Raw genomic sequence first — 26112 nt, forward strand, 5'->3', positions numbered from 1 at the left:
TGGCATTCATAATGTTTTGTGAATATTTTTAAAACATGTTTTGGTTTGCAATCTTACCGGCAAGTCGGGGTGACTTTGGGCACAGCCATCTTGGGGAGTAGGGGGAAGTATTCCATTTGGTGGGGATGTTAACTGTGATATCGCATTGATGTGAGTGTGGATATTCATGTATAGTTAAATACCAAGAGGAAGGAGCATTTAATTAATTGTAATAGAGTTATGTCACCCTTATTGTAAGTATGCTTTTGGGCTTTTCCCGTGTTGCTTTTGTTGACCCAAGGAATAACCAACAGCCCTGCATCCTGTGCGGTTTGGAAGATACAGGGTTGGAAGAAGACATTTGCTCTTGTGTGAAAAAACAAACAAAAACAAAACTAATTAAGAAAATTGCAGAAGAGAAGATAAAGATGAAATGAGAAACAGGAAAACAATGGAAATGCTGCATCCCAGACTCATCTATCAAGTTGTCTGCTTTTAGAATTGGACAGTTTGCAGCAATGGTGCATTGGAGCCAGTTTGCAGTCAGTTTTTATTCAATTAATCACCCCACAATTCTGATAGTGCTGTGCAAAGCCTGAGACAATGCTATCTGATGCCGGATCTTTCACGCTCAGCTTTCCAGCTAAAATTCTGGTTACAGTAAACACCCTATTATCCAAATTCATTTTGGCAGGGGATATTTGTAAAATCGATTTGATTATTATTATACAATTGTTTAATATGACATTCAAAAACAATGTCAGGGAGAGAGGGGTGTAAATTAATTTCCACAACTGGAGAAAGTGCTCAGAGCATTATAGGTTACCAGGGCCTCTGCGGGTTATTACAATTTTACTGTATTGAATATTAATTTTTTTGATGTACCTGATTTTAAGGGAGTAAAATAAACAAATAATTTTACTTAGATCTTAATTATTTCAGTTTTCCTTTATGTAAACTGTTTTAAAAAATAGAGAAAAACTGGTAGAGAGAAACTGGTAGTTTACAGCATGTTGAGAGGCAAATTAAGACTGCATGATGGCCTTAATATTGAAGGTACCACACTTTATTAAGACAGCCATGGTGTTCTGTTATACTTTTTAAATCCTCTTTACCATGCTAACCTGCGCTTTACTGGGATTTTACTAAGTGCGTCTTCATATCTTGAATTCAGTCCCCCCCTCTATTATGGGTGAGAACAGTGGCATGGATTAATTTCAAAAGCCAGCAAGCGAGAAGCAGGCTGAGAAAAAAGCATGTGAGAGAGAGAATACTAACTGGGCAGAAAGTGACAATTATGGGAGTTCAAACAGGATTCTGATAATCATGATAATCGATCATTGAAAATGTCATTATTGTCCTGCTTTGTATACATTAGGAATATTAAAAGTAAGCAACTTCATACTGTGAAACAAGTGAGTTCTGTTCATTATACAAACTGGATGGCATAGAGTGCTCTAGCTCAGCACTTTGTTAAACCCATCACTCCGCTCTAAACTGGCAGCTGTCATCTGCAGACTCAGAATATGTTTCAGCAGCCCTGTTTTTCCAGCTGGTGCCATTAGGGGGCAGTTGTGTTCAAGGAGGTCAGGTTTGGAAAGGAGACGGAAACATTTGTCTGTTTTTGTTTTTTTTTTTTTTACATAATAAGCGATAAAAAATTTAAAAACCCCCCAGCCCCCCCATTGCTCGCTGTTATATAATATATGTAGATATATATATATATATATATATATATATATATATATATATATATATATATATATATAGTATAGATAATATAGACAGACATGCTTAAATTTGTTGGTACCCTTACAGCTCATTGAAATAATGCTTCATTCCTCCTGAAAAGTGATGAAATTAAAAGCTATTTTATCATGTATACTTGCATGCCTTTGGTATGTCATATAATAAAGCAAAGAAGCTGTGAAAAGAGATGAATTATTGCTTATTCTACAAAGATATTCTAAAATGGCCTGGACACATGTGTTGGTACCCCTTAGAAAAGATAATAAATAATTGGATTATAGTGATATTTCAAACTAATTAGTTTCTTTAATTAGTATTACACATGTCTCCAATCTTGTAATCAGTCATTCAGCCTATTTAAATGGAGAAAAGTAGTCACTGTGCTGTGTGGTATCATTGTGTGCACCACACTGAACATGGACCAGAGAAAGCAAAGGAGAGAGTTGTCTGAGGAGATCAGAAAGAAAATAACAGACAAGCATGGTAAAGGTAAAGGCTACAAGACCATCTCCAAGCAGCTTGATGTTCCTGTGACAACAGTTGCAAATATTATTAAGAAGTTTAAGGTCCATGGAACTGTAGGCAACCTCCCTGGGCGCGGCCGCAAGAGGAAAATCGACCCCAGATTGAACAGAAGGATAGTGCGAATGGTAGAAAAAGAACCAAGGATAACAGCCAAAGAGATACAAGCTGAACTGCCAGGTGAAGGTACGTCAGTTTCTGATCGCACCATCTGTCGATTTTTGAGTGAAAGTGGGCTCCATGGAAGAAGACCCTTGAAAGAAAAACATAAAAAAGGCAGACTGGAATTTGCTAAAATGCATATTGACAAGCCACAATCCTTCTGGGAGAATGTCCTTTGGACAGATGAGTCAAAACGATAGCTTTTTGGCAAGTCACATCAGCTCTATGTTCACAGATGAAAAAATGAAGCTTTCAGAGAAAAGAACACCATACCTACAGTGAAACATGGAGGAGGCTCGGTTATGTTTTGGGGCAGCTTTGCTGCGCCTGGCACAGGGTGCCTTGAATCTGTGCAGGCAACAATGAAATCTCAAGACTATCAAGGCATTCTGGAACGAAACGTACTGCCCAGTGTCAGAAAGCTCTGTCTCAGTCGCAGGTCATGGGTCCTCCAACAGGATAGTGACCCAAAACACACAGCTAAAAGCACCCAAGAATGGATAAGAACAAAACATTGGACTATTCTGAAGTGACCTTCTAAGAGTCCTGATCTGAATCCTATTGAACATCTATGGAAAGAGCTGAAACGTGCAGTCTGGAGAAGGCACCCATCAAACTTGAGAGAGCTGGAGCAGTTTGCTCAGGAAGAGTGGGCCAAACTACCTGTTAACAGATGTAGAAGTCTCATTGAGAGCTGCAGAAAATGTTTGATTGCAGTGATTGCCTCTAAAGGTTGTGCAACAAAATATTAGGTTAGCGGTCCCATCATTTTTGTCCATGCCATTTTCATTTGTTTTATTATTTACAATATTATGTTGAATAAAAAATCAAAAGCAAAGTCTGATTTCTATTAAATATGGAATAAACATTGGTGGTGCCAGTTACTTTTGTCAGTTTCAAGTTATTTCAGAGAAAATGGTGCATTCTTCGTTTTTTGTGGAGAGGTACCAACAAATTTCAGCACGTGTGTGTGCACATGTGTGTGGATATATATATTATATATATATCCCCCCTTATACCACGTATTATATGATTATATATATATATATATAATATAGATATATACACAATCCCATATAGCATATTATAGTTCCTCCCTTGTGTATTAGGAAGCAACAATAACAGTTACAAAGTGTAACTCAATTAAATATTAATGCAAAATTGCAGCTGTTTATGATTTATTGTTTGGATTTTTTTTTTAGTGCCTTTTGCAACACATTACAACCTTAAACATTTCTATAATATTTTATTTCCTACCAGGGTTAGAAACTAACAATAGTGTGCTACTAGTCCAAAGGACTAGTACCTTTTGAAACTTGCTAGTCCTGATGTAAACTTGCTAGTCCTTATGTGAAGTTCCTAAGTTGGAATCAACAACAAGAGGTGGGGTCCCTAAAATAGTCTTTTATTTTGCTTGTATTCTTTTATTTTATTTTGCTAAAAAATAAACACTGTTATAAATTTAGATTTACATTTTTTTTTTAAACGCTCATACAGATCTATCAATCACCTGTTTGCACCTTGCTGAGTGACTACTGAACTGTGTGCTGAGAAACTGACACTGACAGCACCAGATGGGATGACAGGAAAAAATTATCTCAGCTGTGTCACCTTGCCGACCATGAAGATCCACCTGAAATTGACACCGATGACAGTAATAAAATGTTTATTTGATTGTACATTACATGTGTTACTATTTACAAAAATGCTGACTGACTATGAATTAATATCTGCAGTAATGAATGTGCTCACATACACATGCAGTCTTCACTAAAGTTGCAAGTCCAGTAAAATCTGCCAGAACTGACAGACACTGTATCTAGTAGGTTTAGATACTAATGAGAGCATTACAAATGCAAAAGAAAAATGAGGGAAATGCAGATATTTTGAAGAAAGCTGGGAGACTTTGTATAAATACATTTTTATATTTTTAAATGCTGCAATAACAGTTCTGCTTGTGAAGCATCCACACTATAATTTGATAGAACAGGTGATTTATTTGCACTGTGCAGGACCCTACTTTCCCCCATTGGTGCTTGAGCTCACGAAATCACCATCTGTGCACCTATTATGAGTGATTATAAAATGTCTTGGATAAATGAAGTGCTGTGATTGGCTGAACAAGATCACATGACCGTGCGGTAATAATTGTCTTGGTTATGACATCATAGACCAACTTACTTACCTGATCTATGAATGTTACTATGCTGTAATAGTAACAATTATCTGAACAGTGTTTCTGTAGGTAAAAATGTCAACATGCAACTGAAACAGCATTTAAATCACTCAACAATCTGTTTTTTTCATAACTGTCAATAAGAATTAAACTAAAAATGGCAAATATATTGTTGTATTTAGTCAGAGAACAGAACAAAGGTAAGCAGTAGCAGTAACACTTTATTCAAAAGCCACCTGAGAAATCACGCAAGTCTCCAGCATGTAATGCAGCAGTGGCATCTACTTACTAAACTAAATATCGCCTTATAAAACTAGTGAGTATGCAGTGATTAAACTAGACAAAACATACGTCTCACCACTGCCGTCTGATTTCAGAAACATATTTAAAACAACATTACAATCTCTCCTGCTCTCTTCTGACACAACTGTTGGGCTTTTAAACAAGGTCGGGTTCGGAGTAGAATTCTATTGTTCTTGCCGCGGACAGGAAGGACTGCAGCACTGCACAAACTGACACAGAAGTCGTTTAGTCCACATATCATCTAATGCTGGTTTACAATCTCGGGAAATTATGCTGGTTACCGGCATTGGTGTGTAAACGCCTCATAAATTATTAGTCAGTTTCTCTTGAAGACCGCAAGGCCTGAGTAGGATAATTTCCTACAAAAAAAAAGAAAACAAGCCCTTCTCTCGAGTGCCAGTGCAGTGCAGTGTTTGGCTGTTCCATGAATCCTCCCTCAGATGTGGGAAATCAGTCTGCTTTCAATACACAAATCTCATTTCATTTACTATAAATGGTAATGTTCAATATAATGTTTATGATAAATAAAAAAGTACAACATATATGTTACAATCAAACAGTCTTCAGGGACTATTTTTACTCAGTGGAAGGATACATAATATATTTCTTATTTTAATCCTCAAAAAAGATAGTTTGTGTAATTATTTAAAAAAATATGTAGCCATTTTATAAGCATAATTAACCCACTCCAGGGTGTGGGGTAAGACAATTCTTACCTCACTTCCTGGGTGGTTGAAGGCACTCGGCCTGTGGCCTTGTGCCTCACAACGCAACCAGGGGGTGCGGTAAAAATTGTCTTCCCAGACACCCTGTCGTGGGTTATTTCTTGCTTAAAGCCTGGTTTTCAAACAAACTGATTACACTATGTAACACAATTTTTGTTCCTGGGTAGTAAGTGTTATTTCCTAATTGCTTATGCCTCAAAAGTATAGAAAATGGCTATTATTCCCCACAAACTTTGCTTTTGTGACCAGGACAGTGATATTTTGAAATTTACCTATTTCCAATGAGAAAAAGGGCAAATTTGTGTCTTTTCGTTCACATAAATTCAGAAATAAACAACATAAGAATCCAAATTAACATGCATTTATACTAAAGTAATACAAAAATGACTACAAAAGATTTAGAAGTGAGTAGTTTTTCGAGATTTACGATTATACTGTAAATCACTTTCACGAATCAGCCCCCAAATGTAGTCTCCCATCATGTTCTCGTTATACTGTCCTTGGTAGCGGCGTTCAAAGACTAGTATATCCTGGTGGAAGCGCTGGCCTTGCTCCTCCGAGTATGCTCCCATGTTCTCCTTGAATTTATCAAGATGAGCATCAAGGATATGGACTTTGAGGGACATCCTACAGCCCATTGTGCCGTAGTTCTTCACCAGAGTCTCAACCAGCTCCACATATTTTTCGGTCTTGTGATTGCCCAGGAAGCCCCGAACCACTGCAACAAAGCTGTTCCAAGCCACTTTCTCCTTACTAGTGAGCTTCTTGGGGAATTCATTGCACTCCAGTATCTTCTTTATCTGTGGTCCGATGAAGACACCGGCTTTGACCTTTGCGATAGCGAACTTCATGGCTCTCTTTTCCCCTCTGTACCATCCTACAAAAATACATTTATTTCACCTATGACTAATGTGTAAGAGATTCTCGCAACATTTTTCATATATGATATATTTTTTCAATAACATTGAAAATTGTAAAACATTTTAAAATTAAAAACTTTTACAATTTTAAAAATTTTAACAAATTTTATAACAAAATTCCAAGCAACAATTGTCCATCTTACCTTCCAGAGTTTTTTTGCAGTGCTCGCAGGTGAAATTAGGTGCCCAGGGTTTGTCTTGATCCCCGATAGGCATGCCGAAATATGCCTTGTAGGCCTCACACATCTTAGCAGATACTTCCACGGAGTACTTTTTTGCTCTTGTCTTGATAAATTGGCTGCAGACATAGCAAAATGCGTCTGCCGGATGCTTGGAGCCTCTTGATGCCATCTCAGAAAAATGAAGATATGTATCCACTTAGGCAGCTGGAACTAAACTGAACTGGTGGGCTTAAGGCCCCTGTATTTATACTACTATTTATATTACTGGAAAGTTCTAGAAAGTTCTAGAAGTTACTCCAAGTTTACTCAGCACTGAATCTATCTGGAATGTTCTGGAAAATAGGTAAATTTCAAAATATCACTGTCCTGGTCACAAAAGCAAAGTTTGTGGGGAATAATAGCCATTTTCTATACTTTTGAGGCATAAGCAATTAGGAAATAACACTTACTACCCAGGAATCAAAAAAAATAAAAAAAAATTGTTACACGGTGTTGTTGCTCACCAATACCGTATTGCTATAAGAAAAGTGTGTTTTAAAAAAAGTAATTTCAGCTTTTAATCACTTAAAATATGCTGACGATAATGTAAACAACACCAAGCTGCAGCTAGCGAGTCCCAAGCTCTAAACATGTTACTAAACTTTGTTATGAATATATTGTGTTATTATGTTTTAAAGCAACACACTACAACAATGTTCATTATGGTAACTGTTTATTTATTAGTTTTAAAATATTTAGTAAAACGTGACCTACATACTTGCCAACATTTGGAAACTGTTCAGCGGGACACTCGTCTCCGGCAGACGGTTTTCACTAACTCAACTGTGCAAAATAAATCATTTTTTTTCTATGGGTAAATATTGGGACTTTCTTCCTATGCATCGGGATGCAGGACATTTGCTTGGAAATCGGGACTGTCCTGACATATAGACACTGTTGGCATGTATGGACCTATTGTTTGACCTTGTTAGTACAACCGATCCCCTTTGCTAATGATATTTTCGGTCTGAGTCATAACCCAGTATAAATCTCCACTTTTTTATAAAATGACCTTACACTTACTTCAAAAGATGCAACGCGTTTCAGTAAATTCAAACGATAAACTTTGCATCCTGCGCAGAGGGAGAACACAAATGTAAAACGCCATTAAGTGGGGTTGGCATTGCAGGGGAGATGAAGGGAGGTTTCAGTTCCGAGTGACTGTTTTCTAAGCATTATTTGTGAATGCTTATTCACCACTGCAACACTCCGTTAGAAAATTTACTTCCCTGCATTTTTTTAACGCAAGACTAAATGTGAGAGTATATTTGTACATTTGTTTTAAGTACTTACCCAGAGGACTACTGAGACACAGACATCAACTTGTCCTCATCAGATTTAGTTTCTAACCCTGCCTACCCTTTTATTACTCTATCAGTATGTGTATTCTCTTTCTTTCTCTGTTGTTGTGTCTGTATTTACCAGGCTTGCTAAACTAAAAGACTTGGAAATGGAGGCCCAAGCAAGTAAAATGGCACCTGAAGCTGCAATGCTTGTTCTTTGAAGAAGAGATGCTTGAAGGTAACAGACCTTGTGGGACTCGGTTTCAAAGCATTAGAAATGTTCCCACTGTTACTGATTACAGCAGGATTTATACGTTTGGTGTAGTTAGGTAAGATTTCTTGTCTGTATATCCCCAAACACCCTGATTGCTCAAAGACATCCTGTTGTGCTGAATTTGATCCATGCGTACGTAAACAAACAAACGTAGTGGAAGACAGCTCTGGAGGAGGGGGGGCGAGAAGCTTGTGTTAATCAAATTGAACAAGGGTGTGTGACTCCTCAGCTTTGCATTATTAATTGGCAGTCCTTTAAAATATTGATAATGCCTTTCCCTCTGAGAAGCTGGCATTCTGATTACATTGCGGTGCGACTTTTCTCAGATAACCCTGGAGGAGGAAAAAGCTTCCTGTTTATTGCATGATATCTATCTATATCCCATTTTTTATAGTACAAACCTAAAAACTTCAGTAGCACAGCCTGAATGTAGCAGTGCTTACTCGTAGAGGCTATGATACCTTCTTCAGTTACAGTTACAGTCTTTCTTCAGTACTGCCCTGCTGGCCTCTCAAGTTCGCTAACTGCCAGGTTAGTGTCATTTAAATTGCTATATCTCCGTGTTGCATAATAAGGATTGCATAATAAGGTGCAGCGTCCTGTGTCACAGCTCTCACTAATGTCAAGCCTGTCAATGCAGTTTTACATTGAGAGACGTGTCAGAGAAGTGTGTGCTCTACAAACTTTTGAGAGTGTTTGTTAAATGGGGGGTAAAGGGGGAAAGCTCAGTATCAGTCAGCATTTATATATCACTTTTTCTGACAGAGATTGAACAGAACAGGTAATCCCGGGATAGCGTGTTTGCAAAGACACTTCACTGAAAGCTCTGCGTCCTGTCAGATGTGGGTTGCTGATAAAGGTACGTGCGTTGTTTGATCTGGGGTTTTGTCTGGTTGAAGTCTCAGTTGGCTGTTAATGTACAGCAGGTGTCCTTTTAGCTTCCTGGAACTGGCATCTCCCCAGTGGCACTACTGAGTTTGACAATGGAACAGACTCAAGAATAGTCTGTGGAATCACAACTTGTTCACTTACTGTATATGAAAGATGAGTCTTAGACAAGCACATATTTTCATTGTATGCTCTGTATGTGGTGCAGGAATGAGGAAGTTGGAAGCTGATGTCACAAGTTTGTTTATGGAGCAGTTTTGGAACGAGTTGCTTGTGCTGTCAATACAATGCAATGCAATGATACTTGTAGCTCAGCACTAACCTCGAGTGACCACTGTTAAAGGGGTAGTGCACCATATAGTCTTAAACATGTTTTTACATAGATAAAACTGTAAGAAACTGAATCAGGTAGACAGATGTTTCCGACAGTGCCTTCTTCAGTGTAGCATGCTTGTTTAATTAAGGGTGGTATGACAGCTTCATGGAGGGAGTTTGTTTGTGTGCCTGTATTTGAAACTACCTTTAGAAAATAAAAACAAACTTGTGAATGTGCTGATAACATATATGCATGACAATAGTGAAAGCCACACTTATAGCTGTGTAATTGAAATTCTCAATAGGACTACTGATAAAATGCAAATAAAGACTAAAAATACACTAAAGCATTGCAGCTTGCGGCATCATTCAGCCACGCTTGCTACTGCATGATGTTTACTGCAGTAATTACAAGCTATAGACTTTAATTTAGCCTAACAAACTATTCCAATCCCTCTACAAAAACATCAGCTTCACACTTTTGTGGAGGGCCTGGAATAGTGAAAATGTGTGTAGGATTTGTTTTGCAAGGATATTGTCAGTGCTTGTATATCATTGATTGATTTGTTGAGGCTTTTGTTTGTTTTTGTTGTAACATGCCATGCTGCTGCTGTCAGGATGTCCCTGTGAATGAAGTGTTTGCATCTCAGTGGATTAATCCTGAATACATAACTTCTAATAAATAATAAATCATTCGGTAAAGTGGGGCATTAGAACAAGGGGGGTGGAGGAGAGGGGAGTGTTGTACAGAATTCCAAGTACCATCACTGGATTTCAGAAATCCAACTAATTGTCACGCTTTCAGTTGACTGTACTTGACATCTTGGGTCTCAATACAAGGGCAGCTGTGGTGATATATCCTTTAAGTTAAGCGAGAGAAACGAATGAATGGCAAAGCCTTGAAAACAGCTTATTAAAATGAGAATGAAAAAGCAGGGAAAGACCTTCTGTGGTCCCCCTTTGATAAATGCTATTTGCCAAGCTTACAGTATGTATTTGTCTCTTGAGCATTGTGGTTTATGTAAGCAAAATCCAGTCGTGTAGAATTAATGCAATTTCTTAAACATTCAGCTTTTTCTGTGCGACTGCATAATAAATCAAGTGACTCAGCCTCAGCTAGAGAACTTCATCATCATCTGGACTTCAATAAATGTGCAATATTAAAGAGCTGAGTGGTTTTGAGAATGTATTCTACTGTGGTAAATGCACTGTAAAAAGGACGAGATAAGATAGCCATGTTTTGTGCGGTGATGTAAACTGTGGTTTTTATAGTGTAAAAGGTTAAGCTTCCTCTGAGACGTGGGGCTTACTGTACATTGAATGCGCCTGTTTCTGTTTTCACGCTCTATAACTGCTCATGCAAACAAGCCTGGCTTTTTTTTGTGCAATGGTTAAGACACTCACTTGGGGAATATGGGATTGCCTGTCAGCAAGCAGCCAGCACCCAGGTTTTACTTTTTTGATGACAATACTTCACATTAGTTTACTTTATTGATGGCAATACTTCACATTAGTTTGTGCTAACCGGGCTCAGGTTTCTACTGTTGGGTAAAAAAAAAAACCCCAAAAAATAAGAGTTTATAAGATTTAAAAGTTGGGAGGCTCAATCCAAGACTCATCTGTACAGGAGGACATCTCCAGAGGCACACAAGGGGACACAGATAAAATAATACCTTCCCTCATGCACAGCTTCATCCCTGCTCCCACATTCATCCACACCAGGAGTGACCAATCACAGTCCTGGGGAGCCATTCCACTCCAGGTTTAACAGGTAAAATTAGGTCATTACATTCTTCAGGGTCTGGATGGAAGTTTAATTAGTCAAATTAAACAATCTAGAACAGGGTTGGAACAAAGACCAGGAGTGGAAGAGCTAACGCTGGCCACCCTTGATCCAGAAGTTGCTTTGCTGAGTGTTAGAATGTAGCTGTTCACTGAGCTGAGTGAATACAGAAAATCAAAGGTTAAAGGAAGTCATATCTGGAATGTTCATATCTTCTTGTTCTTTGAGGATTTGGGAGCAGTTCCCCACATGCCACAAGATTGCCAGCTTGATATGCTTGACATTTAGCTCATAACGATAAAAACGAGGGAAACAAAGGCTTTTTTTAGAAGACTGTGGATCCTTTACGCTGAATTAATCACAAACATTCTCCAGGGGACTGCGTTGAGCTACCTGCTGTTGTGAGGCTGTAAGAGTTTAACCGTTTTAAAGAGTACACACAAATATAAATCCGCTAGTAACAAAACGTTGCATTTCTTTAAAGTATGATACATTATAAACCACTGAAATTCAGCATTGTACAGTACCACGCTACATATTCAACTTGCTGTGGACTGGGTTCTGTGTGGACATCTATAAAAAATGATATTTACACACATGCACACGTAGGTTACTGGACAAAAATAAAATGCTAACAGTTTTAAACATGGGGAAAGGCTTTACTTTAAAAGTAAGCTAACATAAATGAGATTAAGAATACATTGCTATTTGGTTTACAATATAAAAGAAGTAGCCTTCTCCAAGCAAAACTTTTTAATGAAATACAAGACAAGAGTGTGAGGCGTGTGAGTAAAAATGGATTTTCCAGACAGCGATTTACGTGTAAAAAAAATAAAAATTTTATTTAATATTACACGGGAAAAAAAAAAAAACAATAAAGAAGGATGTGAGGGAGGGAGTGCTGGAGTAATCAAAAATAAAGGAACGGAAGCCTCTTAATCCTCTTCGTGATCTGCTCAATCCAAAAATGAAACAAAAAGGAATAAAAATAGAAAAGAGCAAAATTAGTAAGGCCTCCATCCGTAATTAAAAGTAAATAACACAGTCCACCCCGCACGTACTTCCCTCCAGCCTTTTTTTCCTCGCCTCTATTCCTCAGGACCAACCTTGAACACAGTAGCACGTTCCCTTTAGTATGCAAACCCCGCCCCGGTAGTCAGTGGATCACCAATCCCAGACTGACAGGTATCCTTAACTTCACTTGACTCCAGTGGCTGGAATTTACATACTCGTACTTCCGCCCCTCACCAAGGTGCCGCCCCTCAAAAAGATGACTTTTGTCATGGTCACAAGACCTTGGTAAGGGAAGTCCCGAGTTGGTTTGATGCCTTCTACTGTTGGGAGGCTGAATCACAGACCGAAATCCCTTTGACTCATCACATATCCCACCCCTCAGAGTGGAGCTGAAGGAACACTCGGAAACCTCTAACCCCTCCTTTTCCCCTCCCTCCCGGGAAAAAAAATCAGCGTTTTGATGTAACTTACCTGCACGATGCCTTATTTGAAAGGCGAAGGGTTGGAGTGCCAGGTACCACCGCGTAATCCTAGCGTTTGAATCCTTCATTGTGTCTAACCACTTTAAAGAAGCGTGATCTGTGATGAGTACAAAGGGTCGTCCCAGAAGATAGTATTTTAAGGACTCCACCGCCCATTTTACTGCCAGGCATTCTTTCTCTACCACAGAGTACCTTTGTTCTCTCGGCAGTAACTTCTGACTAATATATAGTATTGGGTGTTCTATACCATTTTTTTCCTGGGACAGAACCGCCCCCAGACCAGTCTGCGATGCATCGGTCTGAAGGATGAACTCTCGGCTGAAATCCGGGCTTACTAATGCTGGGGCCTGACTCAAGTTAGTTTTAATAGACTTAAAAGCCGTCTGACACTCTGCACTCCACTTAATTTTATTTGGAGCGTTCTTTTTAGTGAGATCAGTGAGAGGGGCGGCTATAGTGGAAAAGTGTGGAATAAAGCGGCAGTAATAACCAGCCAATCCCAACAATGATCTCACCTGGGTTTTTGTGGTAGGTACCGGTGAATCCAACAAAGCCTGGACTTTTGAAACCAACGGTTTCACTCTACCCTTACCCATTATGAAACCTAAATATTTAGTTTCTTCTTTTCCAATAGCGCACTTTGCCATGTTCGCTGTGAGCCCCGCCTTCCTCAGAGACTGTAGGACGGCTTTTAATCTACTCAAATGTTCTTTCCAGGAAGAACTGTATATGACTACATCATCGATATATGCAGCTGCATACTCTCGATGAGGTTGTAATACCCTGTCCATCAGTCTCTGGAAAGTTGCGGGAGCTCCATGAAGTCCGAACGGCATAGTACAAAATTGAAAAAGACCATCTGGGGTTGAGAATGCCGTTTTCTCACGAGAGGCTTTTGCTAATGGAATTTGCCAGTATCCTTTCGTCAGATCCAAAGTTGAAATAAACCGAGCTCGCCCCAGCCTGTCTAAGAGTTCATCTACCCGAGGCATGGGATATGCATCAAACTTAAAGATAGCATTCACCCTCCTAAAGTCTATACATAACCGTAGTGACCCATCTGGTTTGTCTATTGGTACAATTGGGCTACACCACTCACTTCGGGGAGGTTCAATTATCCCAAGTTTCAACATACACTTCACCTCCCTCCGGACAGAATCTTTCCGACTTTCTGGAATGTGATACGGTCTCTGTCTAACTCTCAGACCTGGCGGAGTGATAACCGCGTGTTCAATCAAATGCGTTCTTCCGGGCACGTTAGAAAACACATCACCAAACATTTTGATTAAATTGCTTACCTCTTTGCGTTGATCAGGAGTTAATTGTTCCCCCATCGGAACCCCAGCTGCTGATACTGGCTCAATTGAGGGTCCATAGTCCTCTTCCTCCTGTTCGGGAGATGTAAAATGGACCTCCCGTTCTTTCCACGGTTTGAGGAGATTAACATGATAAATTTGATTTTCCTTCCGACGCCCAGGCTGTCGAATCTCATAATTAACTTTTCCAATTGCTCGAATGACCTCAAAGGAACCCTACCATTTAGCAAACAACTTAGATTCTGATGAGGGAAGCAACAGCAACACTTTGTCTCCAGGTCGAAAGTTCCTAATTCTTGCATTTTTATTGTAGCTTTGCTGCTGCTTCTGCTGTGCCACTTTGAGATTGTCGTATGCCAATTGTGACGGAAAGATGAGTTCTGGTGATGAATCTTCCTCCCAACCTGTGAGGGCGCTAAAGAACGGGAGGAGAAGCATCTGGAAGGGCTGGCCTGACAGTTCGTTTCCGGGTCAGGGAAGTGGGTCAGCCTGGAGGGAAGCGCGACTCTGTTGTAAGACCGTATTGATTTGAAAGGTAAACGAGAGGCAGCTGCAAGTAATAAGGCTCAAGCAACCGTTTATCTTGATATCATGCGGGATTACATATAGGGGCCAGGGTAACGCTGGTCTTTTCCTTCGTTTGGGTTAACGCTTGGAGAGAGAAGGATCGAGAGAGGAGCTCTCGTTGTAAAGAGAACTGCGTGTTGTGTTTTGTTGTGTTTGTTTGTAATTGTCTGCGTTTTGCACCACCAGACAGTTAACTCACCGGTCCGGAGCTGTCGACCAGGGTCAGCACAATCCGGATCACCACTGCACGGAACCGTCACGAAATACAGTGTCTTCACCCACCACAAGCACGTCTGCACTCACCCAGGACTGGTGACCGTGTGTTCGTTTTGTTCGGGACTGTGTCTGTATTATTGCTATCCCCGTGCTTTACACATTGTTGTGTATAGCCGGGGATTTATTATTTAACGGTCACCAGACCTGGATTATAAATAAAAGCACCTTGTCACTGGAAACTGTTGTCTGCCTGTCACTCCTGCATCGCATCACCGTTATACCTGTTCCCCTCCACTAGCCACTTTGCCACACAATCGACCGACTAATTCTAAGCGATCGCGTAGCTGTAAAACATATTTCACTATATTTTTAGAGTCTTTTGACTGTTCTTCCCAGCCTTCTCTTATGAGATCCAAGATACCCCGCAGCTGCCGACCATATAAGAGCTCAAACGGAGAGAACCCCGTTGAGGATTGTGGTACCTCACGAACTGCAAAGAGCAAGTAGGGAAGCAGTTTAGCCCAATTACTTTTCTCCTGATCTACAAAGCGGCGCAACATACTTTTTAAAGTCTGATTAAATCGTTCAACAAGCCCATCCATTTGAGGATGAAAAAACTGAGATTCGAACTGAACGGATTTTCAATAATTTGTATAATTACTGAATACAGCCAGACATAAAATTAGTGCCCTGATCAGTGAGAATTTCTTTCGGGATTCCCACCCTAGAAAATATTTTAATCAATTCATTTGCTACTACTTCTGCACTCATAGAACATAAGGGAACAGCTTCTGGATATCGTGTTGAATAGTCCACTACTACCAAAATATACCGATATCCTGACTCTGCTCCCTCCAGAGGGCCTACTAAATCTACACCAATCCTCTCAAATGGTACTCCAATAATTGGCAGTGAGACCAGAGGTGCGGGGCGAACTAACTTAGGGGCAGCTAATTGACATTCCGGACACTCAGATACATACTTCCGCACAAGACCATAAACCCCTGGCCAAAAAAAACGGGCCAAAATTCATTCCTGGGTCTTTTCAGTTCCTAAATGACCTGCAAATGGAATGTCATGCGCCAATCTCATGACTTCTGACTGAAAAGGCCCAGGAACCCTGTTTTACGAGCTGTCCCGTCCCGGGAGCCCGGGTTATTCTATATAATAAGTGCCCAGATACAGAAAAATGCAGAAATACCACTGGTTGTCCTTCCTGCATATCCTTCCCCTCAACATATCTAACCTGTTTCCAAGCATACTGTAACGTGGGATCATTTTGTTTTTCATAGCCCAGGTCAATATCTCGGTGATATGATATCCCAATGATTAGGTATGCTGAGAGGAGTGTCTTTTATTATGTGACCTTCCACATCAGTAACCTCGCAGCCCCGGTCACACTGAACACCTACTCCTTTACCCTGCCGTTTACAAGATTGGTTTACCTTTGAGTCAGACCCCTCCCCTTGTCGTCTCAGAGTTCCCTCATATTTTTCCACCCTGCGCTCTCTCTTTGTTTTTCTCAGGCGGATTTTAGGGTTAAACAGGTCGGATTGTAATGGGAAAATCTCGCCAATTGTTTTCTCCCATTGCTTAGATTGTCCCCTGGTAGAAACTAAGATCATTTCCCGACCTAAAATATGATCAAAAAACAGCCAGTCTCTTCCCAGGAGAACAGGGTATGGTAAACATTGCGCTACAGCCACTTTAACTTAAGCTGAGTAACCATCAACAGTAAGTCTAACTTTAGTGGTGGGATAAACCCGAGTTTCTCCATGGATACATGAGATAGCCACTTTACCCTGTGGCTCCCAGGTTACCCCCTCCAAAAGAGCTTGTCGAATCAATGTTTGTGCACACCCAGAGTCCGCAAATGCATTAGTACTCTTATCCCCGACCTGTACTCTTAATTGATAAGGGCCCTCCCGACATTCCCCAGTGTTCTTACCTGTTACTGCTGACCAGGATCTTCTTGCCAGGTCTACCTCCATCGTCGAACAATCCCTGGCTATATGTCCGTGCTCATTGCATCGGTAACAAACTAGGGTAGAAGGCACCAACAGGGTTTGCTTGTCCTGTGAGTCAGTGACCTACAGGTTAGGGGGGTTTTCTCTCGCCCAAGATGGGGCTAACCTCGACCTCCATGGTCTGAAGGTCTGGTTACCTCCTCTGGGCTTCACTGATGGGTTGGTCCTGGTTAGTTTAGGCGCAGGAGTGAGGTCAGAGGTGGCGCCTTCATTCGCATCCTCATATGCCTCCGCCAGGATGGTGGCCTTCTCGAGAGTGGTAGGTTGATTCCTTTTAACCCACTCCCGATTTCCTGGCGGTAGTATGGATGTGAACTGCTCTATGGCGATCTTCTGCACCAGTTCTTGGGGTGTGTGTTCTTCCGGCTGCAGCCACCGGGTGCACTGATCCAGGAGATACTGTCCCGCAACCCAGGGCCGCACCCCCTTGGACAGCTGGTATTCCCGGAAACGGCGCCGGTATGTTTCTTCCGTGATCCCGAGGTGTGAGAGAATGGCTTCTTTTACTTTTGTATAATCCGCAGCCTCCGAGGCCATTAATGCTCTGTACGCTGCTTGCGCTTCTCCTGTCAAACAGGGTGCCAATTTCATGGCCCAGTGTTCCTTGGGCCACCCTGCTGCTTCTGCCACTCTCTCAAAGGTGACCAAGAACGCCTCAGGATCATCTTCAGGAGTCATCTTCTGTAGCTTTGGTTGTGAAGAAAACATCCGGGCAACCGCTGTTTCCACCGCTGGTGTCGAGATTTTCTCTACCAGCTGACCAAAGAATTGGGCGAGCTGTTCCTGGAGCAGTGCTTCCCTCTCCTCTCGCTTCTCCTCCTGCTCCCTAAACATCGCCAAGACTGTAGCTGGATCCATATCCCACTTCAAATGGAAAATGGATTTTCCAGACAGCGATTTACGTGTAAAAAAATAAAAAATGTATTTAATATTACACGGAAAAAAAAAAAAAACAGTAAAGAAGGATGTGAGGGAGGGAGTGTTGGAGTAATCAAAAATAAAGGAACGGAAGCCTCTTAATCCTCTTCGTGATCTGCTCAATCCAAAAATGAAACAAAAAGGAATAAAAATAGAAAAGAGCAAAACTAGTAAGGCCACCGTCCGTAATTAAAAGTAAATAACACAGTCCACCCCGCACGTACTTCCCTCCAGCCTTTTTTTCCCTGCCTCTATTCCTCAGGACCAACCTCGAACACAGTAGCACGTTCCCTTTAGTATGCAAACCCCACCCCGGTAGTCAGTGGATCACCAATCTCAGACTGACAGGTATCCTTAACTTCACTTGACTCCAGTGGCTGGAATTTACATACTCGTACTTCCGCCCCTCACCAAGGTGCTGCCCCTCAAAAAGATGACTTTTGTCATGGTCACAAGACCTTGGTAAGGGAAGTCCCGAGTTGGTTTGATGCCTTCTACTGTTGGGAGGCTGAATTGCAGACCAAAACCCCTTTGACTCATCACAAAGAGGTACTGAGGATTTTAATTGTTTTTGAACATGGTGTCTGTAAGATTTTCATAACAGTGATGCAAAGGAATGGAATGTTAAATACGGCTTTTATTATTTTTTCTTGTCTCGGGACAGACAAGACATGTGTTTTAAATAGCAGACTAGTACTGAATAGTTAGGCATGTGTCTTACTCAACTTGCTGTCTGGCACACTGGGATATCTGAAGTGACCTGTGTCACGTGGTAGCTGGTTAAACTTGGAAACTCTTTCTTTAATGGGTTCACACTAAATGAAAAACAGCAGGCTACCACTTCCCCCATGCTTCCTTGTAAAGAATGGTTGACTTTCATATGTCCTTCTGGGTCCTTCCATTCTCAAAGAAAAAATAAAACACTTCTATTTTATCATCTTTGAGTAACTTATTATATAACCCTTGCTTCACTCCTCACTCATTACTCCATATAACATTCACCTTCGAAAATAATAGTTTTTCATTTTTTAATAATACAGCGTGCATACTAGGAAAGTCATTATTAAACAGGCTGTATTTGTATTTCTTTTTTTTGTCATGCAGTTCATGAAGTCTATCCTCAGAGTCAATAATATCTGCTTCGTGTGTATTCTAATAACAAGACACTCCTCCACTCCCCACAGAATCCTGGACCAATGCATGGTTGATTTTCAGAACCTGGCTGCCACTCCAGTTATGATTGCAGTTTGATGTTTGTGTTACGAAGACTCCCCTATTTAATAAGTAAGGGATAACACACGACAGGGCATGGGTTGTGTTGCATTACAATACAATGAAGCAAAGCTGAGTGCCTTCATACCGACAAAGCTGTATGTTAATGCAACACAAACCACAACCGCTGGAGTTTGTTATCCCGCTTATAAAACTGACACAATAATGTATATCAGTTTATATTATTTTTTTTTTAAATGAACACTTTTATTGAATATTCTTCTGCTTTGGTAAAAAAAAAAATAGTCCAACAGACACAGTTAAACTGGAGTTATTCAACATTTCCAACAATAAATACAATAATAGAATACTATTTTATCCCAGCTGGGATCAAGCATAGTCAATCATAGGTAAGCACTGTAAAGCCCAGAGAGGTATGGTAAAGTATATTGAAAAACATGGTAGGCTGTGGTAAATGCATAGAATAACCATGGGCATAGCATTGGAAAACTGCAAAATTACCATGTAAAAATACCATAGTGACTTTTACACGGAGCACTGAAGCAAAGAAATGTGAGTATAGGAGATGTAACATGATGACAGATGTAACATCGACAATAACATGTTGCGGCTGCAGAAAGCAGCTCAAGGTAGATGCTATCTCTTCTCATTATGGTTAAAGCCTGCCACAAAATAAATGTTCTGCTGGGTGAAAACCATAAGCAGCCTTTTATGCATCATTTTTACTGCCACACCACTTGTACAGAAAAATGCAGTACTGGTGAATAAATAGTAATTTACTGCCATTGCACTTCAGTGCCACAGATTTACACTTGCAGTCATGGTGATAGTCTGTAATAATTCATTGAAATGCATTCTTACATTAGGCTGCTTGTGATGCAGTATCTTGTTTCAAGCACTTCCTGTTGGCCTGTAGCAGCAGCATACAGATAAAGGCATATACTGTAGCACTCATAATGTGAAAAGAAGATGAAAGGTGTGTGGGATAAATTAGGGGGAAGCTACTTCATTAAAATCTCTCAAAAACATATTTAAATGAGCAATAAAAAATGTTTACTGTTAGACCATTCAGTGTTTACTACACTTTAGGGTGCACCATTCATACTTTTGACAGAGAAGAAGTTACCTGTATTGTCAAGAGGCCAACCACCGTACAAAATAAAAAGGCACCCGATTGTATTTCTTTGTAAATGCATCCCTCAAAAACATGGATATACTGTAGAGCAAAGAGATGACTGACCAGCAGGAAAGGTACATGTTAACAATGCCAGGTTGCATAACAGGCCAACTGTATAAAGGACAATTCTAGGATGGAGGTCCATGTATTATATTTCTCCACCTTAATGAAGTTAGACACTGAAAATTATATTCCCTGTATATAAAATGTTTCTGTTTAGGAAAATACAAATTAATGTAAGAACATTAGAGCCAATGTGGAGCAATATTTATCGGGATTCAATAAACACATCAACAAGCGAACCAAAACTATTACACATTTCTTTTTCATGTTTATTGTTCTTCATTACTTCCCCAGAAATGCTGTTTCATAGGTCCTTTAAAATCCTTAACCAGGTGTCACGACTTCTATCTGCAAAAATAGACGCTGACAGCTTTGTAATTATAAAAGAAAGCTAAACAGCTGTTATTTCAAGTATACTAGTATCCAACAATATTAGACCGCCTCACGTCGCAGTGGTTCTTGTTTTTTTTATAAGAAAGTATAATTTCTCTCCACCCACCTCTGTGTAATGTTGCGGTGGGATACGACTGGCGATGCAAAACTTTGGCTTATTGCAGTAAGCATTCAGCAGTGCGTGTGCAGGCTTTAAACAGCTTTTTCTCACATCCAGACACATTCCTAACTCAGACCGCTGCTGCTGAATGGAAAGCAGACCTCACTCCAGCAGGGCAGAGCCTGTCTGTATGTATGAACGCTTCTGTGTTTTTCCTCTTATTTCAGAATGATGTTAGGAAAATTAAAACGCTGTGGTTTGTGTTTGCTTGAACAACTAATGAGAACGTTTTTTTTGGAAACCGAGACTCTTATTTGAAAAGGCGCTTGTTGATGTTGGTTGTTCAGATTTGTGTTGAAGGCACTGCAAGCTGTAGTACAATTCATTGTAAGTGACGATATTACTGCAGATATTACTTTTAAAAAAGCTTTTGTTGTTGTTGTTGTAAGTTCAGGTTCTGTACATTTGATTAGCTTAAATTGGGTTTTCAAATGGAATGATACACTTTTTAATACAACTATTATCTTAATGCAATGTAAAGTTTCCGATGCTTGAATAAAACCAGTAGTCTTTGCTTCAATTCAGTAATCTGGATAGCATTTAAATGCAGAAGAAATTTCCTTTTGCACATACTATAATTTATATTCGAAACAGTCAGTTAATATGTACACTGTACTTTTTAAAATGAATGTAGATTTTGTGTGCTGTTTATTTTATATGAGGAAAATATGTTTTTTAAGAATGTGTACTTAAAAAAAAAGTTTAATGAAAAAAATGCTTTGATGTACTGTATGACACAGAGGAGAGAGAGAGAGAGAGAGAGAGAGAGAGAGAGAGAGAGAGAGAGAGAGAGAGAGAGAGAGAGAGCAAACTGTACTGAGAGGTAGAGATAGGAAGGGAGGAGCATAGAAGGGCTGACAAGAAGCAGCTTCCATCACCACCCATGCAGACCTGTCTAGCTGGGGATGAGATTGCAACTAATGCAAAATTCTGAATGTTAGCAGACCAATAATATTGTTGAAAATTAGGTAAGGCCATACCCCCTCTTGGTGTTGTTCTCTGGAGGATATCCTTGCGGATTCTGCGAATATGTTTGTTCCAAATAAATTAAGAAACTACTTTGTCTATAGTGATGAAATTTTTTTGGTTTATGAAAACAGGAATATATTTAAAAAGGTAAAGTAATTTAAGGAGTGTGTTCATTTGGACAGAATTAATGCTGGCAGCAAGTGATAGACTTAGAATGGACCAACGAAGAAAGTCTTGTTTAATACACTCTAGTAGGGGAGTAAAATTAGATTTCATCTGGAGATAATGGTTCCTCTAGGTGAACTTTAGATTGTGGATCAACAGTCAGATAGAAAGGTTCTCAAAAAACAACTCAATTAACAAAGGATCTGAGGACGACTACGATGTATAGAGAGCAGAGTAAAAATGTTTAAATTGATCATTGATCTCCTGCTGGTCTTTTGTAGGCTGGTAAGATGGTACATTAATTTGCGGGATCAGATGTGAGGCTGCTGACTGGCGTAACTGGTGTGTCACCATGTTCATATATTGCAGATCAAGATTTAGTTATTAATTGTTCAGCCTGTTTTGTGGAGAGCAAGTCAAATTCAGTTTGCAAGGACAATCTTTGTTTGTAGAGATCTGGATTTGGAGAGTTGCTGTTGATGGTCTAACAGCATGCTTTTGATCTAACAGTAAACAAGGTCAGTTATTTCAGACAGCCAACCTGTTTGGACTTTATTTGCTCCAACACTGAACGAAATTGTTTGGCCAAGTAAGTATGCCTTTTGCGTTTCCCATAGAGTAGCCAAGGATATTCCAAGAGTTGAGTTTGTTTCCCTGAAAAGGTCTATATGGGAGGAAATAAACTGGACAAAGTTTTGATCTGACAGCAGGAGGGGGTTAAACCTCCACAAGCGACAGGGTTTTATTTGATTGGGAAACATTAGCTTCAAAGTCAAGGGGCATGATCTGAAATTACAATGCTGTGGTAAGTACACAAGTGGACCATGGGAAGAACATTTTTATCTATAAAAAAATAATCAATAAGGGAATAAGTTTGATGGACCGGTAAAAAAAAAAGGAGTACTGCCAAGCTGATGAAAAAAGAAAGTGCCATGGGTGATACCATAGGTTTGAAGAAATGAATAAATAGCCAAGGCTGTCATCCCAGTTGGGAGCATAAACATTGGCTAAAATTAATGAGCGGTCAAAAAGAGTACCAGTAACAAACAATATAACGACCATTCGGGTCTGCAGTCATTTGTTTATACTGATTTTGGTTGAAATATCAAAAACATGAAACAAATAATAGACAAGGCATCTTTTGATCAATTATGATCAATGTTCAAAAACAAACTAATATTCTGAACAGGGTCTGGTCTAAACTGGTTTACTGACAGTCAGCTGTACCAATAAGCCATCTTTGAATAATGCATGCAGTAGTAAGACATTGGTTCTGTTTTTTTGATTGGCTGGTCAGGTTCCATAGCATTAAATTGTATAGATTGTAAATGATGGCGAAGAGTGTTCCTTGTAATGAATTATATTATAACAGTATAATATAGCGTGTAGTGTTCAATACAGAGCGTGATTCCTAAACTGACATCTAAGACTTGTTTGGGTAGGGATCTGTCAGTAATATATGTGTTTGACACACTGCAAGAAGCAACTGCTCACTGTTTAAATCTCATCTAGCACATTCAAAAAGAGTCAGAACAGAGGCTCATTATCATAATAATAACTTTCTCACAAGACCTATTGCAAGCGTCAAAACTTTGAGGGTAAGCACTTCACTTCCTGTGTCATTACACTTCCTGTTCTTTAGCAGTGAGAACCACACAAGCCTAGGCCCCAGAGTGGTCCTAATACCTGCAGAACAGGAAATGAACAGGGACAGGAAACCAAGTGTTTATCCCCGAACACACAGAACCCTATTTAGCAGGAAGGGCGATGGCAAATTCTCTGAAAATAATAAAACCATTTTAATAATGGTATACAACTAACAAGGAACAACAGCTGGGAGCATATATAGTACATTGTTCTGATAAATTATACGCCAGTTTTATGCTGTTGAAATTGATGTATACCTTATAGGAGTTGTTTCTGCATTTTTTGTTAATTAAGGCCCATGGTGTTGTCCAGTGAAAGTTACATTATGTACAGCGAGTTGATTGTGAGAATGTTGCTGTTCTAATTAGATGTAAGGACTGAGCCCCATCACTCCTGCTGGTGTTTGAGGAGTTCAGTAACGCACAAAGGGATGAAATGAAGAGCAATTGTCTCAGTGGGCTGAAAACACACTGTCTGCATGTGGCAAAGTGCCCGCCCCTGTGTGTTTTCTGTGTTGTATGTTGTGTGTTAATGTTGGTGTATAGTCATTGGTACACGGGATATAAATGGATGTGTGTAACACAAGTGTTTAAAATGTATATTTGTATTTAGGCATGGGGATTGCACACTTCACGTGCAAGTAAAATGTAATATGTGAGCACAGGGAATTGCACTTTATTAATTCACGTGCAGTTGTACCACGACTCCAGTTGAATAATTGATTAGCAATCGAGTCTCGGTACAGCTGTATAAAAGCAGCATGTTTTCACTCACTCACTCACTTATAGTCCATTTTGTTTGTCTTTTTGTTTTGGTGACGAGTGCCGTGTCCTGTGTCTTGTTTGTCTTTGCAACCTTTTATTTTCTGCTTGTTTAAATGATTAAATGCTGAGCGGTACCAATCGCTCAGCTCCACCCAACTCCACCTCTCTGTCGTTTATTTCCTGGTTCCTGTTTCTTGTCTGACGTCCCCCAGTCCAGCCGTCTTTGTGACACGGAATCACTTATATAAAGGCTCAGGGCAGCATGTGCTATAAGAGTTTATTACAGCAATTAAGCCAAACACACAGAGGGGTAAAGGTGCATGACGTGAGTGTAATTCATTTAACTGAACCAATTAAGAGTTTCAAAATAGAACAGCTTCAGTGTGCATTAATACGTAACGAACTTATATGTGCATAAGTATTAAAGAATGAGTCTCAAACACAAAGTGATTATTATTATTATTATTATTATTATTATTATTATTATTATTATTATTATTATTATTATAGTTTGTAGAGTTATGGCTCTTTAGTGTACTGTAGAATTTGAAAGACATGCATGGTAGTCATTCAAGGACGGTTTTATCAGTGGTTGCTTACAGGACTGTAGGGTTCATGTGGAGCTGTCCAGTTGTTCAGTGCTGAAATCAGTCCATTGGGGAAAGACACATTGTTTTCTCAACTTGCAGTCTAATAGGACACAAATGGTGTTTACTGTTTGGCTTAGTTCAAGCTCAGTGACAAATTGTCTTTGAACACAAAATTAAAAGAAAATTAGCAAAAAAAAAAAAAAAAAAAACATTTGACAGTCTGTGACAAGACGATGAGAGGTTCAGTGTATAAATGGAATGTCCAGACAGTAGTTTCCCAATACAGAACGTCTGTGTTTATTTGGATAATTCAAATAACAATCTGCCCCTCTACCAGGTATCGGGGGGCACACAGGGGTTTGCAGCCCAAATAATAATAATAATAATAATAAAATAATAAAATATAAATAATAATAATAATAATAATAATAATAATAATAATAATAATAATAATAATAATAATAATAATAATAAATGCACAATATCAGTTAAATACAATAAGCTTGTTGTCATGGTTTATCCAGTCGCTGCTGACACAAATCTGATTGCAATGGATTTGTATAGAGTACTTGCAGCTATGCGCTTTCCCCAAGACGGACATCTTCTGGTTTCCACCTACCATCGAGTCTACCAGTCAAGGGAAAAATACACAACCAGCCGTACGCAGCGCCATTTCTGGTCGGGAGGGAGATTTACAGTTCAAATACTTTCGCTCCCCTTTCTTGAGTTGCGGACACTCTGCGTCCTCCTTCTTGGACTGTGGATGTTCATGCTCCTGCCCCTCAGGCTGTGGATGCGAAACCAGCAGGCATTCTCCCTCTGCTGGTGGAGACGCCAGTGATAGCTCCTCTTCCTCTGGTGCTTGAAACGGCACCGATGACTCCTCTTCCTCTGGCGCTGGAGACGGCAGCGATGGCTCCTCTCCCTCTGGCGCTGTAAACGGCAGCGATGGCTCCTCTTCCTCTGGCGCTGGAGACAGCAGCGATGGCTCCTCTCCATCTGGTGCTGGAGCGATGGCTCCTCTCCTGCTTGCGCTGGAGACGGCAGCGATGGCTCCTCTCCTGCTGGCGCTGGAGACGGCAGCGATGGCTCCTCTCCCTCTGGCGCTGGA

At 40.0% G+C, this 26112-nt stretch overlaps 1 protein-coding gene across 11 annotated transcripts in view; it reads left to right on the forward strand.

The window, feature by feature from the left end:
* Positions 1-26112, forward strand: part of LOC121305921 (multiple C2 and transmembrane domain-containing protein 1-like) — a 167945-nt gene that overhangs the window by 26035 nt on the left and 115798 nt on the right. The window contains exon 1 of one of the 11 annotated variants that reach the window (XM_041237650.1): positions 3921-4066. The exons of 9 other annotated variants lie outside the window; for them this stretch is intronic. In XM_041237650.1, coding sequence (XP_041093584.1) covers positions 3992-4066 — 75 coding nt within the window. In that variant the 5' untranslated portion in view covers positions 3921-3991. Of the gene's footprint in view, positions 1-3920; positions 4067-8930; positions 9174-26112 lie in introns of those variants that run through there. One more of the 11 variants, XM_041237685.1, reaches the window with a different exon arrangement.

The sequence above is a fragment of the Polyodon spathula genome, chromosome 2, assembly GCF_017654505.1.
Source record: "Polyodon spathula isolate WHYD16114869_AA chromosome 2, ASM1765450v1, whole genome shotgun sequence".
NCBI classification, from domain to species: Eukaryota; Metazoa; Chordata; class Actinopteri; order Acipenseriformes; family Polyodontidae; genus Polyodon; species Polyodon spathula.